Genomic DNA, 20,754 nt, shown 5'->3' with positions numbered 1-20,754 from the left:
GAGAATGCAAAATCGGTTTGAGTTTCGATTTGGCCATGGTGGGCAAACCACTTTACCTAAAGATGCTGCAATTTTAGGCAAAAGCGAGGCCATACATTGGGGGAAATCAACAACTTCGACCCAAACCGGGCATCTGTGTCGAATTAAAGCCTGATAGTCTCTTGTGGGAGACCATGGCAAGACATGCACCATTTGCTGCCCAAAAAAAAGAGGTGAGTGTTCCAAAAGCATTTGTCTGTGGATCTCATCCACCATGATCACCTCAAAAAAGCCTCTGGCCGCATAGTGTACTTTACGAACAAAAGAGCCAGCCAATGTACGTGTTAGCCAGTTGCCTATTTCTGCAACAGGTGGCATTCGGCCTGGAAAAAATAAAATGACTGCATTCTTGGCATATTCTCTGACCGGATCCACAATTTCATCGACCTCAACCATGAGGCCAACTGAAGGAACCGAGTCTTTCCACTCTTTTCTAGTATCTGCAAATCCTTCATGCATTATATCATATACTAGTTGAGCCTCAAGAGTCTCATGTATCGGGTCATGCTGACCCTCAACCTGCTTTTGTTTCTTGTAGGGAGCCGTGCGCTCCTTTTGAAACGTTTTTTCATATGAATACTCTGCCATGACTTTGCGAAAAGAGGGACTTGTAAGTGAAAATAACTATAAAAGGGCAGTAAAGGCTAACAAAAAACCAGTCCCAAAAAAAGTATTCACAGGAGGTCCACCAGAAAGGATAGGAAGAGTATAACGTGGAGAAAAACAAAACAGATATGAATGCAGGATTTTAGGCTGGAACACAAGATGTTCAGAGAAGAAACACAGAGCCCAAGAAAAAACTCCAAGTAGTTGTACGGTTGGAAGTAGGGGAGCGTGCAGGATTGTACGGATAGAGCTGTACGGAGGGGGCAGGTATACGGAGCTATACAAGGGGGCAGGTGTACGGCCAGAACGGGGACTGACACAGCAGAAACAGAAAAACTAGAAGCGTACGGACGATGCACGTGTGCCGTACGACTGTACGGATGAGGCTACACAGGAAATTTGGAGAGTGACGAAAAAAAGACAGCGAAGCACCACGCAGGCAAATCTAGGGAGCGATGGAAAAGAGACGGGCTGTGCGCTGTACGGAAAACCACCGTACAGGCTGTACGGGTGGCCGTACTGGCTGTACGGTACGGTACAGGAAGGTTTCGACGATGCTGCTCTCTCTCTCACCTCTCTACACACACACACACACACACACACACACGCCATGCTGCAATACTCACTAATTCCTCCCAAGAAGAATCCACAGAGGCATGCATAACTAAATGCCATCTCAACGCTATAGTAACTTAGAGAAGAAGCTGCCCGAGAGGACCCCTACATGCTTGCCTAGATGGCCATCAGTGTATGTATATTGTTTGTCCGTATACTGGCCAAAGTGTGAGGGTGAACCTGGGATCCATTCAATGCCTTTGTGCATCTGGCTCTCCAAATATGCCACGCTGCAATATTTACTAATACCTCCCAAGAAGAATCCACAGAGGCATGCACAACTCTAAAAGGTGAGGCATGTACATCATTGAGAGAGCATGGCTCAACAAGTGGCATCGAATAAATAAGGAGTCATGTCTCTCATAAAAGACTTGAGGCCCCGAAAGAGAGAGCCAAGCATCTGAGTCCCAAGTCATGAAGAAGGGGGAAACGAACAAAAGTACCGAAAATCCTAGTTATCTCCAAATAATCCTCGCCTATGTGTAATCCCATAAGCAATGGTGAATTGACTTCACAAGAGAAAGAAAGCAAGGACAAGTAGGATCGAATCTGAACCTAGATCTCCACAAGTTCACTGCAATCCTACCATGAATAGAAAGCCAAAAGAAAGGTGTGATTTTTCTATTTCTAAGGGATTCTTATAGTCTCTTTCAAAAGTTCTTTTGCAAGTCAATTTGAAGGGCCTCTAACCTCTACAACTCAGCTGAAATCTTCTGGCATTGCTAATGGCGTAACGAAAGGAGAGGCTCTTCTTTCGATGTCTAGGGTAATAAGACATGGGTGAGGGTCTATATACAACTCTTAGTCTAGAAGACCAACAATCTTGACAGGATGAAATGCCTTTGGCCCTTCTTAGATTCCATCGTAAAGCTTATGCCTGTAGCTTTTCATTCGTATTTGAAAATTGGGAGTAAGTCTCATACTGTTAAGTTGCGAGCCTTGTGGCCTATACTATTTGGGCTTTTTTGTGTCTATTGTGTCTGAGTCTTAAGTCCATGTCAAGCCTGCTTGTTTGCAGAATTAAGCATATGCATGGCAAGACTAGGAAGATTCTACAACTATTATGCTTAAGAGTTGAGATAGATCGGGCTTTTTTTTTCTTGCGTTTATGTGTGAAATGACTTATACGTTATATATTGTAAGCCTATCTAAATCTTTTGGATCTTATTTCTTGAGATTGATACATATTTTTAACGACTCATTGCTTTCTTTTCACAAGGCTCCAGCTTTCCGCTTACTTTAGTTAGATTACTATCCAAGGGTCTACTTCTGAGGTTTTTTTTACTACCTTAGTTCTCAAGTTTTGTATCCTTATGAATTGAAAATCATAGACCGTAGAGAATAAGGAAAAACATTATATATTACTAGGAATTCACGATCATAAAGCATACAAGAGTATGAAAACCATTTAACTTTTTTCTTTTCAATTAGAAATATATATTTTAACTTTAGAATCATTAAAGAACAACGTTTGATATGTTATATATTCAGCACGCTTTAATCTTAACAATCCTAGTTATTAGTCATGAACAAACTATGTATGAAAATTTTGGTACACCTATAGCTGAAGGTGAAATGTTCAATGTAAAAAGTGAAAATGAAAATGATGATAAGAAGGAATATACGATAAAGTGACCATTTCTAAAGGTTGTGATATTTGAAGGACATGAAGTCTTGAAGTGTAAGTGGTGTGAAAAGCTCAAAGTTTAAAGTTGAAGGGCCTTGGCGTAAAAGCCATAGGTGCACAACTCTCTAAATGACTGCCATTAAACGGAATGCTAAGTTAAATGATCATCAATTTGGTAGGCAAGGAGTAAGAGAAAAAAAGAGAGATTAACTTACTACATTATATTCTCAAAACATGATGGATGCAAATAGAGGTAGGATTATAACTATAACTATTATGAAGTTAATGTGCTTCACTACATGTGAAGACCTATCTATTAACAAATATGAGCCAATTCTCTTATTGGAATATGGTTTGCATTTGCTAAAATATGCCATTGAGTAGTAAGCACTCATCTTATAGTAACGAGAAAAAAGTTTTTTAAATCCGTATTAAAGTCTCTTTTCAATCGTCAAAGAGAAGTTATGTCATCCAATCTGTTCTATGCATCGATGCTAGATGAGAGTAGTGAATGGCTTATGAAAAGCATCTCGTTGTTTACATAACCTAGCTCTCTGAGGGTGAAAAAAGAACATGTTGTTGAAAGTTTGTGAGGCTTTTAATTATCAAAGACGGATGGGCATAAATCATGTTTGATGCAGTTAAAACACTTATGGGTGAAATGAGTTTTCTCTTTAACGTTTACTCGGCAGTGCAGTGATAGCTTTATGGCAAGGTTGTGGAGAGAGATTTTTCAACTATCGAATATACATTGCATAGCACATCAAGAGGCTTTAGTAGCAGCAACTGATATTATGATTGATTGATTGAATTACAAATAGAGTGTATTCAAGGATATGCGCGATGGCTTGCTAAGAGAGATGTCATGTTGAGACTCACTAGATTTATGTCCGCTATTCTTAGTTTTCGTAAAGATGGGGCCTTATTATGATACAACAAAGCAAGAATTTTCAAGCTACAATTTTGCATATATATGTTAGTAGATGTTTGACATGATCTAAACATGCTCAACAAAATGTTTCAAGAGAAAAGCGTTGATTTGATATTCTTGGAAGTAGCGGTTGATGAAATTGTGGAATTCTTACAAAGGAATTTCTTGTGTGGTAGCTTCTCAAAGGATACACGCTTTGCTAATTTTATTGCTAAGTTAATTGATGGAATCTTTGATCGCTAAATTGACGTGTAGCTTTTGAGAAGCTATTATGTAAGAAATTTCTTAGTAGGGATTCAACAGTTATACTGATGGCTACTCCCAAGGATGTCAAATTGATGCTTTCCTCTTGAAACTTTGTGTTGAGCATGTTTAAATTATGTAAAACATTTGTTAACATATGAATGCAAAATTATAGCTTGAAGATTCTTGCTTTGTTGTATCATAAGAGGAGTTCGATTTTTCAAAATCTAAGCATAGCAGGTATAAGTCTAGTGAGTCTCAACATGACATATTTCTTAGAAAGCCATTACCTATTATGAATCTTAATCACTTGCACATCATTCATATTCATGGTATGAAAAATACTATGAAAGGATTTGTGCCTGAGCTGTGATGCATGTATCCACGGATAGACTATATTTGTAATTTCTCAATGTAGATAAAAATAAAAAATCTTTTGATGCATCTGTTGTTGCTAAAGCCTCCCGATGTGCTATATAATGTACATTCTCTAGATGAAAAATCTCTCCATAACTTTGGTACCAAGGCCATCATGACATCCAATCATTACACTAGTACAATCAGTGCTATGTAAATAAATGTTGAGGAGACAAACTCATTTCACCCATAAGTGTTTTCACTGCATGTTTTATGCGTGTTTGTCTTCAACCATCAAAAGCCTCATAATCTTTGTACAATACACATTTTTTATCATGAGAAGATAGGTTATGTAAACATGAGATGCTTCTCATAAGCCCTATCAATGCTCTTATATAGCATCAAGCATAGAACGGGTTGGATGACATAGTTTCTCTTTGACAACTAAAAAGAGACTTTGATATAGATGAAAGAAACTCTCTCCTTGAGACCCTGTTAGTGTAAAATAAGTTTTCGCTACTAAATGGTAGCATTAGTCTCATTTATCCTGAATAAATTCATATCATATCCTATATCTTTACTTTTCACATTGAGCTCTTCACCTTCAGATGTAGGTGTAACAAAAATTTCATGCATAGTTTGTTCATGACGAATAGCTGAGAATTGTTGAGATGAGGGCGTGCCAAACATATCAAACATTGTTTTGACTCTTAGTTTAAATATGTTTTTTAATTTGAAAAGAAAAGTGTTAAAAGATTTTATATTCTTATATGCTTTATGATTATGAACTCTTAGGAATATATTGTGTTTTTCATTGTTCTCTATGGTCTATGATTTTTAATTTATAAGGATAGAAAAGAGAGGACTAAGGTAGTGAAAAATATCTCAAAACTAGACCTTTGGAGAGTAATCTAATTGAAGCAAGAGGGAAGCTGGAGCCTTGTGAAAAGAAAGCTATTAATGAGCCAAAACAGTGGTTGTGGAGTTGAGTCGCTAAAAATCTGTACGAATTTGAAGAAATAAGATTTCAAAAAATTAGATGGGCTTACATTATACATAACATATAAGCCATTTTGCACATGAACGCAAGAAAAAGCATAATAATCTTCCTAGTCCTGCAGTGACTACTGCTGCAACTTGTTTCGGCACTATTTTGACATGCTATTGTAGTAGCTCAACTATCTACAATGCCCCAACCTATAGATGTATTTGAAGGGCCTTTAGGGGCTGCTTTTGTACTGTTACTTGTGCATGTACCTAACCTATACCTACAGACTTGCTTTGATAGTTTGCTGCACAATATCTGTATAGCCTCTGTACAACCTTCGAACAGTAGCCAGTTGTTACTCTCCATGTTGGCCACATGGCAGCTTGCATACTGCCCATATGGCAACCCTACACTCAAATCTGTCCCCGTGGCAGTCTCTCTCTTTGCCCATGTGGCATGTAATCTATACTATTGGTCTACCTCCTCATTTGGGGGCTCATAGGTGGGGAGATGAGTCGTAAAATACGAAGATCTCCTCTCATCGACTCACTGCGGGCCAACACCTACACGTCGATGCGGATGCTGCATTAGTTGAGAAGCTCTGAGGAACAAGTCGGAGACGTTCTTAATCATCCATCTTTGAATCTGCAGCTCCTGTTTCTCTAAGTCCCACAAACCATCCTGGTACATAGGTACTATCGAAGCACCAAAGGTCTATGGCACCACCATTCTCAATCACAAACCCGCAAGCTTTCGTAGCAATCTTGGCACAAACATCAGGTATATCCAGATGTCCCCATCAAAATCTAAGAATAACCTGAAACTTGGCAAGCACTATGCAAGTGGCTTCCTAGAAATCTTAGACCATAATCTCACTACTGAGTATCTTCTAACAGCAATATACTCTTTTGATCTATAGATGTCCCACTTATAGATCCATGTGTAAGCTTGTAGTGCCATCTTTAGTGTCCCTACATCCTTCTTACTTTGATCCTTGAACTATGCATTGTGGTCATTCATGCTCAAGAATATTCTAGTTGGCAAGAATTTATGGGACATTGTGAGTGGTGATGAGACTAGGCCAGGTGCAGCCCGTTCTAGCTCATCTTTTACCATCACTGCTACTTCTACTACTTCTTTTATTACTTCTGCTATTGAGGAGCAGAAGAAGTTTGATCGTAGAAATGCCAAGGCTTTATTCTTGATTGCTTCATCAGTGAAAAGGCACATTATCATGACCATTAAGTCATGCAAAGAAAGTTGGCAAACATGTATCGTGTCAAGAATGAGGCAAGGATCATTGCGTTAACCAATAAGCTTAAGGAGCAGAAGATACAAGAAGGTCAGACAATCATAGAGCACATTACAAAGATCACTGATCTCAGAGATAGCTTGCAAGTATTGATGAGGAAATAGAGGAAAGAAATTGGTCTCTATCACTGTCAAGAGCTTGGCTCCCTCCTATGTCACATTTGTTACGTCTTTAACTATAATGCGTAGGGCAGCCCCTCTCTCGTTTGATCAGCTGGTTGGGTTGTTGTTGCAGGAAGAGGAGAGGACCTCTAATTTTGCCTATTCCTCCCGTCAAGGTGAGCAAGCTCTTGCCACCAATGGAAAGGGCAAACTTCAGAGAAGGCCTACTGTTCAGCTAGGTACTAGTTGGCTACGGTCTAGCATTTGAGGGTGGAACCCCATTGAAGGTGTTGCGGGAATTAGTGTTCCGCAACTTTATCTCTATATGAGAAACGTATAGGCTACACCCTACCCGAGTACCCACCATCAATCAAATGCATAGAATGCACACCGACGCAGCAACTATTAAAGAGTGTTTACAGTAGCCTTGGGGGTACATGAAAGAGTCAAAGAGATACAAGAGACAAGGTGACAAACTAGTAGACCTAATAGGTTATGTAAGAAGGCCAACCAAACTCAAGCTGCCCCTAGACTAGCCCATTAAATAGATCTAATTGCTAGAAAACTAGGGGTGAAAACAAAAGTAAAATCGCAGTAGTAGTATTGATCACCCAAACAGAACTTTTAGTCAAACAAGTAACGCGTGGGTAAAATAACCTTAGTCCACAATTTCAGTATGGCACGTGGCATGTTGACATGGCATGTTGATGTGGAAGGTTGGGATGGCATGCTGAGGTGGCAGCCATGACATGTGGCATGGGACACATGGCAGCCCATGAGGTTCCTTATGCAGCCCACAATTTTACAAGGGAGCCAGCCCTCCTTGCCAAAATGGGTACCGATTCCCACGTTTGAAGCTGCCCCCTCCTACATCTATTAAAGAAGGCGTTCCCTCCCTCCATTGGCACACACTTTCTCACCCCCATTGCTGGTGCTTACTCTCCTCCTCCTGCAGCAGCTCTCTACAGCAGCAGCAGCAGCAGCAGCCCTTTCTGCAGCAGCTCCTTCTGTTAAAAGCTCTTTCTGCAGCAACTTAGCCCCAACTTAGCAACAGCTCCTTCTGCATCATCCCTTTCTACAGCAGCTCTGCAAACAGCCCTTTCTCCAGCAGCTCTGCAATAGCTCTCTGCAGCAATCCTTCTAGAGCAACACCTCCTGCAGCAGCCCTCTTGCCAAGTGTTTTCCCACACAATCTTGCAGCAAAACACTCCTATGCAATCCTACTCTCTCTGCAACAGCAATAATCAAAATTTGAGGCAAATTTGTAGCAGATTTACATTGTTTTCTGCATAGCTTTTGAAGTTGCATTAGAGATCTAGAAGCGCACAGTTATATTAAATCAGAATCTCCTTTTTCAAAGCTTTGGCCAGGGTGTTACTGATGCGTTGAAGCCATGGTAATTGTGTAAGGCATCTCCCCTTAAAATTGGAGAGGCCTTGGAACCTTGAGCACTGTAGCTAGTCTATCTTTTGAGACACTAACTTCCTGCTCAGCCTTGAGTTTCATTTTCATGTCTTGTACATAGCTCTGGCTTAGTCTAAGTCCTCTCAAGTTTGGAAGGTGTTGATAAGATTTACTTGAACACCTTGGTCATGTATCTCATTGTAATAAAGAGCCTAGAGAGGGGGGTGGGGCGAGGGGGGGCTTCAGTTTGAGTGCTCCACCAACCTTGATCGTGTATACCCTAAGTGTGCAGTGTATTACGCTTCACTGTGTAGGTGACTTGCAGGTCGTATTGTCTGATTCCTGGCCTCTTGCTCCCCTGATTCTTGTGCATGTACCTGATCTGTACTTGCAGTCTTGCTATGATACTCTGCTGCACAACACCTGTACAGCTTCCATATAGCCCTCTAATAGTAGCCAATTCTTGCTGTATATGCTGCCCGCATGACAGCTTGAATGCTGTGGCAAGCCTGCACTACTCTCCTGGAATAGGTGGGATGAGGTCATGAGTTGTCCCATGGTGTTCTGTACTACATGCGAGAGATGGATTAGTAGGTATCCTACGATGTGGATGAAACTATTGTCGCTCAAGTGAAGGAAGTGCTCTCTGTAGAAGGCCATCTTGGTTGCGTGTAATTGCAAAGGGGATAGCCATGTGGACATCCTTCAGTTTGAGGATGATGCTGATTTGGGTTCTCTAGTTGATGTTCCCTCTACCTCTTAGACTCCAGCAGGGTTACCACATGTTGAGGGTTCTTTTCCCTAAAATGTTTCAGATTTGCCAGCCAGCTCATGGGGAGGGACAGCCCAATATTTGGAAGCATTATCAGCACCGTGCAAAGGATGCTACTCCAGATGCACGTCCAGATGCTATTCCTAGTGGAACAGCTGAGAATTCAGTTCCTAGATTTGGCTAGGTTGACACTTGCAGATGCTAAAGATTAGCATGTATTGGGGAGAACCAGGGCCAGCACTTAGAATGCTAAGAAGCAAGTGAATTTTGCTCTCATGACCCAAGTGATGGAAGCTGAAACTAAGCCTTAGGGCTTTGAGGATTTGCAAGGCAATCCGGCATGGCAGAGAGCCATGGAAGCTGAGATTACATCCATTCAAAAGAATGCTACATGGGACTTGGTTGATGCACCCATTGGCAAGGATGTGGTTGGCACCAAATGGATCTTCAAAATAAAGTATCATGCAGATGGTACAGTTGAGAAGTACAAAGCCCGTTTAGTTGCCAAGGGGTATGCACAAGAAGAGGGGATAGATTATGAGGAGACTTTTGCTCCAGTGGCCAAGATAACTACCATTTGATCTGTCATCTCTCTTGCTGCATTTTATGGTTGGTCTGTGTACGAAATGGATGTCAAGACTGCCTTCCTCAATGGGGATCTCAAGGAGGAGGTTTATGTGCATCAGCCCCAGGGTTTTGTTGTTCAAGGACAAGAGTACAAGGTATGCAAGCTCAGGAAAGCCTTGTATGGGCTGAAGCAAGCGCCTCATGCATGGTATCATAAGATACATAGGTTCTTGCTGTCCCAGGGATTTTGTCAACACTCATGCGGAGCCAAATTTATATGTTTTGCAACAAAATTTAGATTTGGTCATGCTGCTTGTGCTTTATGTCGATGATATCATACTCACTGGTAATAATTTGCAGCAGTGCAGGCCGTCTTGTGTCAGACTTTTGACATGACAAATCTAGGACTCTTACACTTTTGTCTTGGCATTGAATTTTGGCAAACCCAAGGGGGGATTTCTCTGTCACAGACCAAATATGCAAAGGGGTTGTTGCAGAAATTTAAGATAGAAAACTGTAAGCCTGTGGCCACTCCATTGGAAAATGGAATCAAGCTGAGTAAGCGTGATACAACTGAAAAGTTTGATGGCACATCGTGCATGTAGTTGGTGGGCAGTTTGATCTACTTGTGCTCCACACGGCCAGACGTTGCCTATGCCACAGGGCTTCTTAGCCAGTTCATGAATTGTCCCGTAGTCACGCATTGGAATGCAGCGAAGAGGGTACTTTGTTATGTCCATGGTACACTTACCTATGGGCTGCACTATGCTCCAGATAGTGACAATTCTTTGAATGGATTTACACACTCAGATTGGTCAGGGGGCATAGATGATCGCAGGTCTACTTCTGGCTATTGGGCTCAGCATGTAACTTGTGGCTCAGTAAGAAGCAAGACCAAGTGTCTCTCTCCAATAGTGAAGCAGAGTACAAAGCTGTGAATTCAGCCACTATGGAATGTATGTGGTTGAGGAAGCTTCTGCATGACTTGCATCATGCTTAGGATGGTGCCGCAACTCAGATCTTCTGTGACAGCCAAAGTTGCATTGCTATTAGAAACAATCCTGTATTTCATGCTCGCATGAAACACATTGAGAATCACTATCATTACGTGCGGGATTGTATTACAGATGGCTTCATCGACCTCGCATATTGTTCCACTGAGGACAATGTGGCCAATATCTTCACTAAATGCTTGTCAGCACCTCTTTTCACACGACATCAACATGGCTTGGGGATACGAGACATACAAACAATGTCAAGGGGGGTTGTAAAATGACATTTTCTTCTTTTGTACTCCCATAGGTTGCTATATCCAGATGTGGATGAATTTGTGCAACCATGGTACTTTAAGTTCTACTGATATTAGACTCCATAGTACTTCAGCCATATCATTGAGGGGGGATTTGTAGAGATATATACAATGATATGGTGGTGTAGGATAGACTAGGACTTGGTCTATTTTAGGGTTTTTGTGTGCTCTAGTACTTGGACTATATATACCAAGACCTTGTACTTCATTTGGTTGAACATTTCAGTTGGAGTTCACTTGTGTTCACTTCTTGTTCTCTTGTGTTCACAACTCTTTTCCATTCTTGTTCCTACACAGCCAGCCGTACCAATTGCGATCCAAGGAGAGGGTGACCAACAACACATTTTAGCCTAGGGTTGGCTAGCATATGGTCGAGGTTTGGCATTCTGTTTCAGCAGCGTTGCTCCACCTCTCACAGTTGCAGTTAGGGGAGGTTTCTCAAGTAGGAAGATCTTTGGTGTCTCTGATGCTTGAGTTCTCCTTTTGCATTTCATCATTTTCTGTATAGCAAGTCCCTGCATGTTACATTGGTATCATAGTAGCATGGTTCCTTCTGATCTGAAGAAGTTTGGAGGGAGTCTTGGCAGCAAAGCTCAATAATGGAGACTTAGCAGAGGAGCGAGCATAGTGGGGATATTATTTAATTTTGTATTTTGTCCCTACCCCGGACTAGTGGTAGTACCATACTCCATGAGCCTCTCCCTCCCTCTCTTCATCGCTCATCGGGTTGGCTCTAGTCTTCACCAGTGTGCATTTACTCCAGCAAATGCAGTCCCACGTGCCACCACCAACTCGCCATCCAAAAGCATGGAGATCAAAATCACGTAGCCACCATGCATGCAATAGGCACGTTGTCTCATTTCCAGATTTTCCAGCCACATAATCAGATCTTTGTACCACTCTTCCATTCCATTCCTCAAAGTCCTAGGCCAAGAGAATTAAACCTCACTTAGACCTTAGACACCACCCCCACACACCAACTTTCATGTAGGAAAATTAATGCATAAATGCCCACATATGACCACACAATCACATGCCAATGGATAACAATGATAGACACATGTCATCTCAAAAACAACACCACATCACATTGGATACCGTGATGCTCTGGAAGACCTGGTGCACTCACGCTGCGTCTCATCATCTCCCAGAGGAGTCCCCGCAAAACATATTTACATAACTTGGAATATTTACATCAGTCCATAATTTTCTTGCAAAAGAGTGCCCACTAAATCCAAAAACCCCCAGCTACACTAGCTGTACATCTAAGTGTCTACCCCCTATATACATGCAGTGCACAAAAGCCTTCTACATTTTTTAACATATCATCGACTTGGCTGGCATTGGAGGTTCAGTGCAGCGAGACCAAGAGGAGATGCTTTTACAACATTAACAGTTTCTCACAGTCTGCTTATAGTTCCTCTCCCAATCAGCAGCAACCAGTGAGAGTCCATCATCCACTTAGGGGTCTTCCCCTAGAGCACAATGTAGGGAACTATCTTCCCGCAGTACCCACAGACAGTTTTGTAGTAGTTCAAACATTGGCTTCTCTTGGTTCTACAGGTCCAGGGGCCAATTCGATCTCCACAGTAGCTATATGCAGTTCCTTAGGGTCTTCCACCTATGGGGTTATTGTGACCATTTCCACAACCAGCTCTCAGGGGTCTTCCATCCCTGGGGCCATCTCGATTCTCAGCTGCCTAGATGATGAGCCTCTTGGGTCCACCATCAGCTTATTCTCTTGGGGTTTAACCCAAGGAGGTCATTCAGTCAGTATAGTTAGTTCAGATGGGGTTTTCACTCATCTAGTAGCTTTATTATGTCCAGTTAGTTCCTCCGGCGCGGGAGCTCCGTCAACTGGATCAGCTCTTATCAAGGGAGCATAGAGTTTTTATAGTCCTTTGTGATGGGTCCTCTATCCTCAAAGACATCTCAGACCCATTGACAATTGCAGTAGATGAGCCTCTTGGGTCCACCACTTGAGGGGGTTTTCTGGTTCCCACATTTAGTTCTCTTGGGACTTCCATCCAAGGGGACACCCTAGCTTTAGCTGACACGTGTGATGGACCTTCTATCCTTCATGCTTTTTCATTAGCGATAGTTAGTTCCTATGGGTCTTCCACCCTTGGAGCTCCATTGGCCACATCAGCTGAGTTGGGATGACTCGCATTTCATCTTCTCATTAGGAGTGTTCAGGATTAGTAGGCTCAATTTCTAGTTCCACTAACCTTGAAGTTTAGCTACTACAAGAGAAGGGCATCTCAAGAGTTTGCTAGACCAGTTTCAGGCATAGCAGAAGGGAGTATCCTCACAACTGGAGTAGCAAGTGTAGCTCTCAATAGTACGAAGGTTGACGATTCCTCGATAGTCAGTGAGGATAGTCATGCAGTTCCCTCCATAGTTTCCCTTCCTTAGTTCTTAGGGGAGGCAACAGTTTACGCTTCACCATTAGCAGGCCTCGAGCCACCACCAGTATTGAACAGTGTCTACTTTGGGAGGCATTCATAGTTCCACCTCTTGGTTTTGTCGATACTAAGACTATGAGGTACAAAGAAAGGACTAAGAGTGATGATAAAACCTTTGAAGAATCCTCTCAGCTCCTTTGGGAGGCATCCGTAGTTCCACCTCTCGGTTTTTCAGGGAGACAGCTATAGTTTTTAGTAGCTCTCGACATCACTCAGTTTCTTCGGGAGGCATTTACATCCATAGATTCAGATTCTAGGAGGGTGGCAAAGTTTTTACCCTCAGTAGTTATCATCTCAGCAAAGGAGGCAGGCGTATACCAGCTTTCCCTTTCAGCAATCATGCAGACATCAATACCTCAGTTTCTAGGAGTGCATGTGAGTATTCTGGAGTTTCCAAGCTTTTAGGTTTGGTTGCCCAGAAACACATTTGCCCAGCATATGGTTGAGGTTTGGCATTCTGTTTCAGCAGTGTAGCTCCATCACCCACAGTCGCAGTTAGGGGAGTTTTCTCAGCTCAGTTTGGTATGCCAATTTGGCATTCATTTACAACAATAGTTAGGCCATTTATGCCAGCATTATAAATAAAGCAGTGTACCAGTTAGGAGGATCTCTGGTGTCTCTCATGGTTGAGCTCTCCTTTTGCATTTCATCATTTTCCACACAGCAAGCCCCCACATGTTACAATGTCCTTTGATCTTCGATGACTGAACTGGATGGAAGTATTATAGCATCCTCTTGAAAGTCAAGGATATGTGCTTATGTGTCCCTAGTCTGAGCATTGGAATCCACCATGAGTAGGACCTTTCCTTGTTGCATGTATCTCTGGATGCCTTCATACAGTACTGAGAAACCAGTCCCCTCTCAGATGCTATTCTAGTATAATCTCATGTCAAGTAGAATGATGTATACATATGGATGGTGGCCTCCTGAGCTTGTAATAGGCGTGCTCATCCATAACGATGATTGTGATATGTGTCTGAAGGTATGAGTGGAGAAGAACTGCCACCCCACCTACTACTCCATCTGTGTGGGTCTTCGACCAATGTGTGGACATCCAAGTGTACCCATGTACTATGGTCAGACCTTTCTTTCGGTTCTAGTGCATCTCAATATATAATACGAGATCTTTCCCTTGGAAGTCTTGACAAGTTGTTTGGTAAGGACCACAAGGTCCCATTCCTGTTCTAGAAGGCAAAAGACAAAGCATTGGTGGTCCCACATGCTGCGTATCCATCCCTATTGGAAGGGGGGAGTGGGGGTTGAGGGGATCCACTCTTGGATGATCACCCTACCATTCTTGTAGACTTCCCACTTGCCCTTCCTGCTTTCCTCCATTACCCTCTTGATACTCTCTTTCCTTTTCTCAATTTGTGTATGTGTAGGGTCCTCATTGATGAGGATTGGGGTCACCCTACCATTCTTGTGGACTGCCCAATTGCCCTTCTCCCTTTCCTCCGTTACCTTCTTGATACCCTCTTTCCTTTGCTCAATTTGCGTGTGTAGGATCCACAGAGAGAGAGAAAGAGAAAGAAAGAAAGAAAGAAAGAAATTTTATTAAAGGTCCACGGAAGGCCATACATGGCCTATGGGACACAAAATCATCCGAAAGGGAAATACATCATCAACGATGCGCCAACGAGAGAGAGAGAGAGAGAGAGAGAGAGAGAGAGAGATGATATGATATGATAGGATTCTATTAAAATCTGCGTGAGACCCTTCAAGATCTACGGGACTGGCGATCACTATTAACTAATAGTGATCCTTTACATCCAGTGAAAGTAAAGTTCCTATGTAGAGAGAGAGAGAGAGAGAGAGAGAGAGAGAGAGAGAGAGGCTTATAAATATTTGCAAAAGAGATTAAGTCACATGACATCATATGGAAAAAAAAAACCCTTGGTGGGGATCTAAGGTGTTTTCTACACCCCTAAGAGTCTAGTGTCGAAAGTGAAACTGAAACTACAGAGATTTGATACACTCCATGTGTCAGCAGTTGTTCCTATATTGTGTATCCATGCGTGATATGACTTCGGTGTTGGTTCGATCTGAGTAATCTGAATTCTAAAAATCATGGAGAGATTTGGAGCTGGCTGCTTCCGTGGTGACTGGGAGAACTGAAACAGATGGAGGATTGATATCAAGAAGAATTGGGGGAGATGATCTGACTTGCAGGCATGCTTGGCCCTTGTGTCTAAGTCTGTGATGAGAAAAGAACTCATCCTCAACAATTTTATCCAAAATTCTTTAGAGAAACTGATTCGAATCCTCTTCATTCAAATTGACAGCTCGTAATCTATCTGTAACATTTAGTTCATCAATAATGGGCCCTATTCGTTTATTAAGGGGTCACAATAATTGTAATCTCCTTAGTATTTTTGTACTTAAGTAGTTTGGTTTTTTTAAAGGGCATGCCACGTGGCACCCTTGTCCAATAATCCCACATACAATTACGTGATGGCCCACTTTCCTAGGATTAGAAAAGGGGCTTCAGCTGTACTTGCGGGGACATTCCAGTTCTAATAATCTGTATTGGCACTTTCAAGCATTAGCCAATAATGGAGGACAAAGGGGCTCCTCTCCTGCACGTGTATGGAAAGGCTTGGGTGGGATGATCAGTAAGGGCACAAACAGCCCCTTATGTAGGCATGGAGAGGGCAGTCTGCCCCACCACCACCACCAGCTTAGTAGTATCAACCAATTGTATCCTCATTGCTCAACTTGTCTCCAACCTCCTTTTAGTTCTCCACCAACTGCCAATACTTGGTAGTATCAAGCAATTTTATCCTCTGCTCAGCTTGGCTCCGACTTGCATCAGGGTCAATGCTTCCCTGTGGTTCTCCATCTTGAATCTGTTCAAAATCTCAAGGGACTATTTCAGAGAAACAAAGATGCTTACAATTTCTAGTAGACTATGTCTAGGAAACAGTGAAGGAGTCCTAAATCAGTCCTCCTGGACTTGTTCTTGAGTCTTCGCGGTGTGATCACCAGTGAATTAAGTATTTTGTGATTCGTAAGGCTTTATATATGTATACTCTGTGCCATATATAAGGCTGTTCCCTTCTGTGTGGAACTGTCTCCATTGCTACTGATTTAAACCTGTCGTTTGCTTGATGTTTCTTGGTCTTATGAATCGAATGCAACTCATTTCTTATGCCCTATACTCATTGTCATGGGAGGCCTATTGTATGGTCAACATGGGATATATATGTCTATCTCTATTTATCTGATATTATTTTTATCATGCAGGTCAGTCAACAACGTTAAAGCGGCTATCATTTGCAAATAGTGAGCTTGGAGATCACAATTTGCAGCTCTTGGTTTGTCACCTTTCCAGTATTGATACATAATTTCTAGGAAATATGGGGCAAAGGACTTGTGATTTTATGATTGTAATTCACATTTAGTTTCATTTTCCTAGGTTTCCTCAATGATAAACAAGGGTTGTCCAAATGTGTATGTCATGCCTCATATTGGATACATCACAAAATGAGTGTCACTAAAGAGTTAATGTTAGTTTTAAGGTGCCAATGTTGGAGTTATGCCAACTGTTTAAAACGGCATGTAGTATATGGGATTGGCTTTTAGCCTAGTAAGTGGGTCCCATGCACTACATAGTAGGTTTGGATGGGGCTTTAATAGATCCCAAATTAGGCCTCTTTACATTGGAGCTTGTCATTTTCAGAAGATTGCAATGTGATTGCCTTCATGAGGATGAGCCAAAATGTTTGCTTGATCTAAGCTGCCTTTGTCATATACTTCACGTATTTTAGTATCACAGCTCCATTGCACACAACTATCTTGCCTCGTTGTTTTTTATATTGAGTCATGGAGCCTTCATAGGTCTATTTTGCTCTATTATGTCACTTTTTAAATCCATTCATCTCCATCGTGAAAATCAGATGAGGCGAATTATGTGGCTGCAATTGCAACAAAAAGTTTCTTTCTTTACTTCCTCTCCCCTCGCTGTAATTTTTATCCAAGTCAGCCAGCAAGCTTATAAATAACCTTTCTTGTATACAAGCTCTACATGGATGCTTTTGTAGCCAAGAGAAAGTGACTCCTATAAAAAGTGTAACATTACATTATTATTCTGAGGACAGCGTGAAGTTTGTTTGGACTAGTATTCATAAGAATGGTAATCTCCTGTGGAACCTCAGATGATCTGCATCTATTGGCAGGGGAAAGGCCTGCAAGCGTGTGCACAGTTAGAAATCCTCAATCTCTCTGCCTGTGCTCTAACTGATGCAGTAGCTCCTCTTCTAAGTTCCATACTCAAGGTTCCACTCAAGCCTTTGCCTCATGACTAGACATCTCTCGCAAAACTTGAAAGAGTTGGCTTGAGAAAAGATGTACCTGCTGAGATAAGTATTTTCTGATGGTACCTTGTCAATGTGGCAGGCAAATGTATGCAGGAAGACTCAGGCGGATTGGCAAGCAAGCCTTAGAAGCTCAAAGGGAGTCAATGCACTGACAATGAGACCCAAAGGCTTAACGGGCCTTGATATCTCCCTCAACAATCTGTCAGATGTATCAACTCAAATTATCTGCAGTGTCTTAAAACTTGGCACTCCGCTTGAAGGTAGAGTTTCCCTGGTGTTTTCAACCTCTATATTGTAAAACAGATGAGTTGTTAAATTATTAAATATATTCTCTTTGCTACTGATGGGCGCATGATCTATCGAAAAGCTTTGAATTTGCGGGGCAATCAGTTGACGAGGGTCAGTGGAAAGTTATGTCTCGAAGTGATGGAAGAATGGGCAATTTTACGCTTTGTTGATCTTAGAGACAACACAGACAATAGGCTAATGGGTGTGCTCGAGCTTGGTCAACACTTGACCACATTCTCGCAAATGCAAGCTCCATTTTGGACATCTTCACCTTCCTGGTCAAGAAACACAAATTCCAGAATCCCTTTAAAAAATTCAAGGTCTGCAAGTGCTTGGAAAGATGTGAAACCCAAGGCAAAACCCAAGAATATACAGAAAGTTTACAACCAACCTCAAATGAGTGAACTCCCAATCCGGCCTGTTCCATCAACTCTACCCAACCACCTTAAGCACAAGGGTCTGCATCAAAAACCTGGCTTAATACCTCCTCGATCTGCAAGGATTTGTGCAGATAGTGGAGGCAAGAATGGATCTAGGTCCTACATTCCTGAACAATCCAAGAAACAGAGGAGAAGACCTTCTACCTGCCCCACCAGAAATAATTGTAATGTAGAACAAATACACTCATCATCTTCTTGTTCAACCTCACCAGAAATTGCAGCTTGGGAGCATGATGACTCAAATACCAAGGAAAACAAGTTTCCTTTGCAGATGTCTAGGGACAATCCATTACCCCCATATCCTTCTATGATATTCGAAGGTGATGGTTCTGATGAAGACATGGCGTGGAAAGAAGACATCAAAATAGAGCAGCATGATCCAAACGATTCAACTTGCCGAAATTTTCCTTCTGCTGCAGTTGACCCGAAAAAAGAGAGGGTTCCTTTTGCAATTGGATCTCATAGGTTCCAAGACAATTTTGCCAATAATCACCGGCCCAAATTCAAGCCAGGAGAAGGGTCAAAATTGGCACGGAGGAAGTGCAAACGAACAAAGTCTCAGTCAGAAAATCTGGAAACGCAATATCAAATTGACGAAAGAAAAGGCAAGGCATACGAGGAACCACAGAGAAAGAATTTGCATGACATGGGATGCATCCCTTCCAAAAATCGTTCAGTATCCAAAATCGGAATCAAGACATCTGAGTGGAACTCCTTCTTAAAAGAGATCACTCAAGCCCTTCTTCATCTTCAAGGTAAAGAATGAATTGCATCAATCTTATCATATAAGGGAAAGGTTAAAGATATTCAATTAAAAATTGACAAGTTTTCTTTGCAGAACGGCTTGACAAGCTTATTGGACCAGCTGATCCAGATTCGCTAACTACACAAGCTACTTCACAACTGCAAGTGCTTTGTGGAGGTTTATTACAAACAGCAAAAAGAATTGGTGTCTGAAGCCAGCCTCATGTACAAATGTCAACTTTATGGCAAGGATGCAACAAGTTGTGCAATTACCTGGTAGTGAGGAAGTGGATCTTGCTCCTCCTGCAAACGTAGCACTCAGCAAGAATGTATTTGTACAATGTGTTGGACAGCTTCCCAGCACAAGATTTTGCATAATTTTAACGTGTACTGATATTCATGGATGCTATTTGCGAATCTAGGAAAATGAAATTGCATTCCTCCTTACTGGTCTCTCTCTCTCTCTCTCTCTCTTTCGGCCTGCCCCTGTTCAATTAGGAAGGTGCCCAAATATAGATGTGGGTCATTTTCTCTGAAGTGGGTCAAGGCTTGATCTCTCCCCTCCCCCACTGTACCCTATACTGCCACCCCGCCTCCCTCCCAAAAAGAAAAAGAAGAGCACTGATCTGTCTTCCTTTGCTTCATGAGTTTGACTGGCCTCATGTAAAGCACGAATTAGCGTACACCTTTTTCTAGCTGTTGTTCCTTATTAAAAAGGGGTAGAACAGATCGATGTGTTGGCCATTCTCATCTCACAGGCTTGCGAAGTTCATGGCGGTCTTGTGCCTGTTTTGATTTGGAGTCTCGCTATGCAAGCTTGTAGTTCATTGAGGTGGTGTTTCTTGGTTCACTCTGAGCCCTTAGATACCATGGGCCTCGTCGTCGGATTTCTTTATCTCATCTGTCTCTAGAGCATCAGGTTGGTGCTCTTTTCTAGGTTGCAGAAGTTATATTTTATATATAATTTAATACATAGCATTGCCAAAAGAAGCAACAAGTGTGGTCCATTTCTTTCACTTTACTGGAGTAAGGAATCCACACTAAACAGGTGGCCTTTATTATCCCCCCCCCCCCCCCCCTTCCGCCTCCCCCCCGCTTTGTTCCCTTGTAATCATGTGGTGTGTACATAAGACAAGACAGCATGAATGCTCATGGGCACGACATAGTGTGGTTATTGGGATTAGGAATTATGTAGGGGTCAATTGATAAGGTGAGTGCAAGGGTTGAGATAAATGAGAAGATGTATATATATATATATATATATATATACACACATATGTATGTGTGTGTGTGTGTGTGCGACACACACACAAAAAAAAAGTGTGTGTGACTCAGTGTGGTAGAGAGAGAGTGAGAGCCAGCGATGGAGATCTCCTCCTCCGCGCAGCCAGCCTCGTCTTCCTCCCTGATTCCGTCCGTAGAGTCCCCCGCCACGACCCTGCTGCCTACCCCGTCTTCCGTACAGCTGCCATTAACTGTACGGATTTTTGTACCACTTCCGTGCAGTCTCCCGTACGTTCCCCCTGCTCTGTGGACCCCCCCGTACAGTCTTTTGTCCCTACAGGTTGTACAGTCGACCGTACAGCCTGTATGGAAGACCGTACAGCCTGTACAGTCCCCTGCGCAGCCT

At 42.2% G+C, this 20,754-nt stretch overlaps 1 protein-coding gene across 3 annotated transcripts in view; it reads left to right on the top strand.

The window, feature by feature from the left end:
- The window catches only part of LOC147895277 (uncharacterized), a 59,690-nt gene extending 40,187 nt beyond the window's left edge, over positions 1 to 19,503 (top strand). For 2 of the 3 annotated variants that reach the window (XM_087384021.1, XM_087384020.1), the window contains 5 exons: positions 16,580 to 16,650; positions 17,512 to 17,610; positions 17,732 to 17,912; positions 18,020 to 19,135; positions 19,219 to 19,503. In XM_087384021.1, coding sequence (XP_087240147.1) covers positions 16,580 to 16,650; positions 17,512 to 17,610; positions 17,732 to 17,912; positions 18,020 to 19,135; positions 19,219 to 19,337 — 1,586 coding nt within the window. In that variant the 3' untranslated portion in view covers positions 19,338 to 19,503. The remainder of the gene's footprint in view (positions 1 to 16,579; positions 16,651 to 17,511; positions 17,611 to 17,731; positions 17,913 to 18,019; positions 19,136 to 19,218) is intronic. The other variant, XM_087384022.1, reaches the window with a different exon arrangement.
- The last annotated feature ends 1,251 nt before the right edge of the window (positions 19,504 to 20,754 follow it).

This window comes from Dipteris shenzhenensis, chromosome 13 (assembly GCF_047967505.1).
Source record: "Dipteris shenzhenensis isolate YYH24624 ecotype China chromosome 13, Dip_SZ_1.0, whole genome shotgun sequence".
NCBI classification, from domain to species: domain Eukaryota; kingdom Viridiplantae; phylum Streptophyta; class Polypodiopsida; order Gleicheniales; family Dipteridaceae; genus Dipteris; species Dipteris shenzhenensis.
The sequence above is the reverse complement of the archived record's forward strand: the minus strand, read 5'-3'. Positions and strand labels throughout refer to the sequence as shown.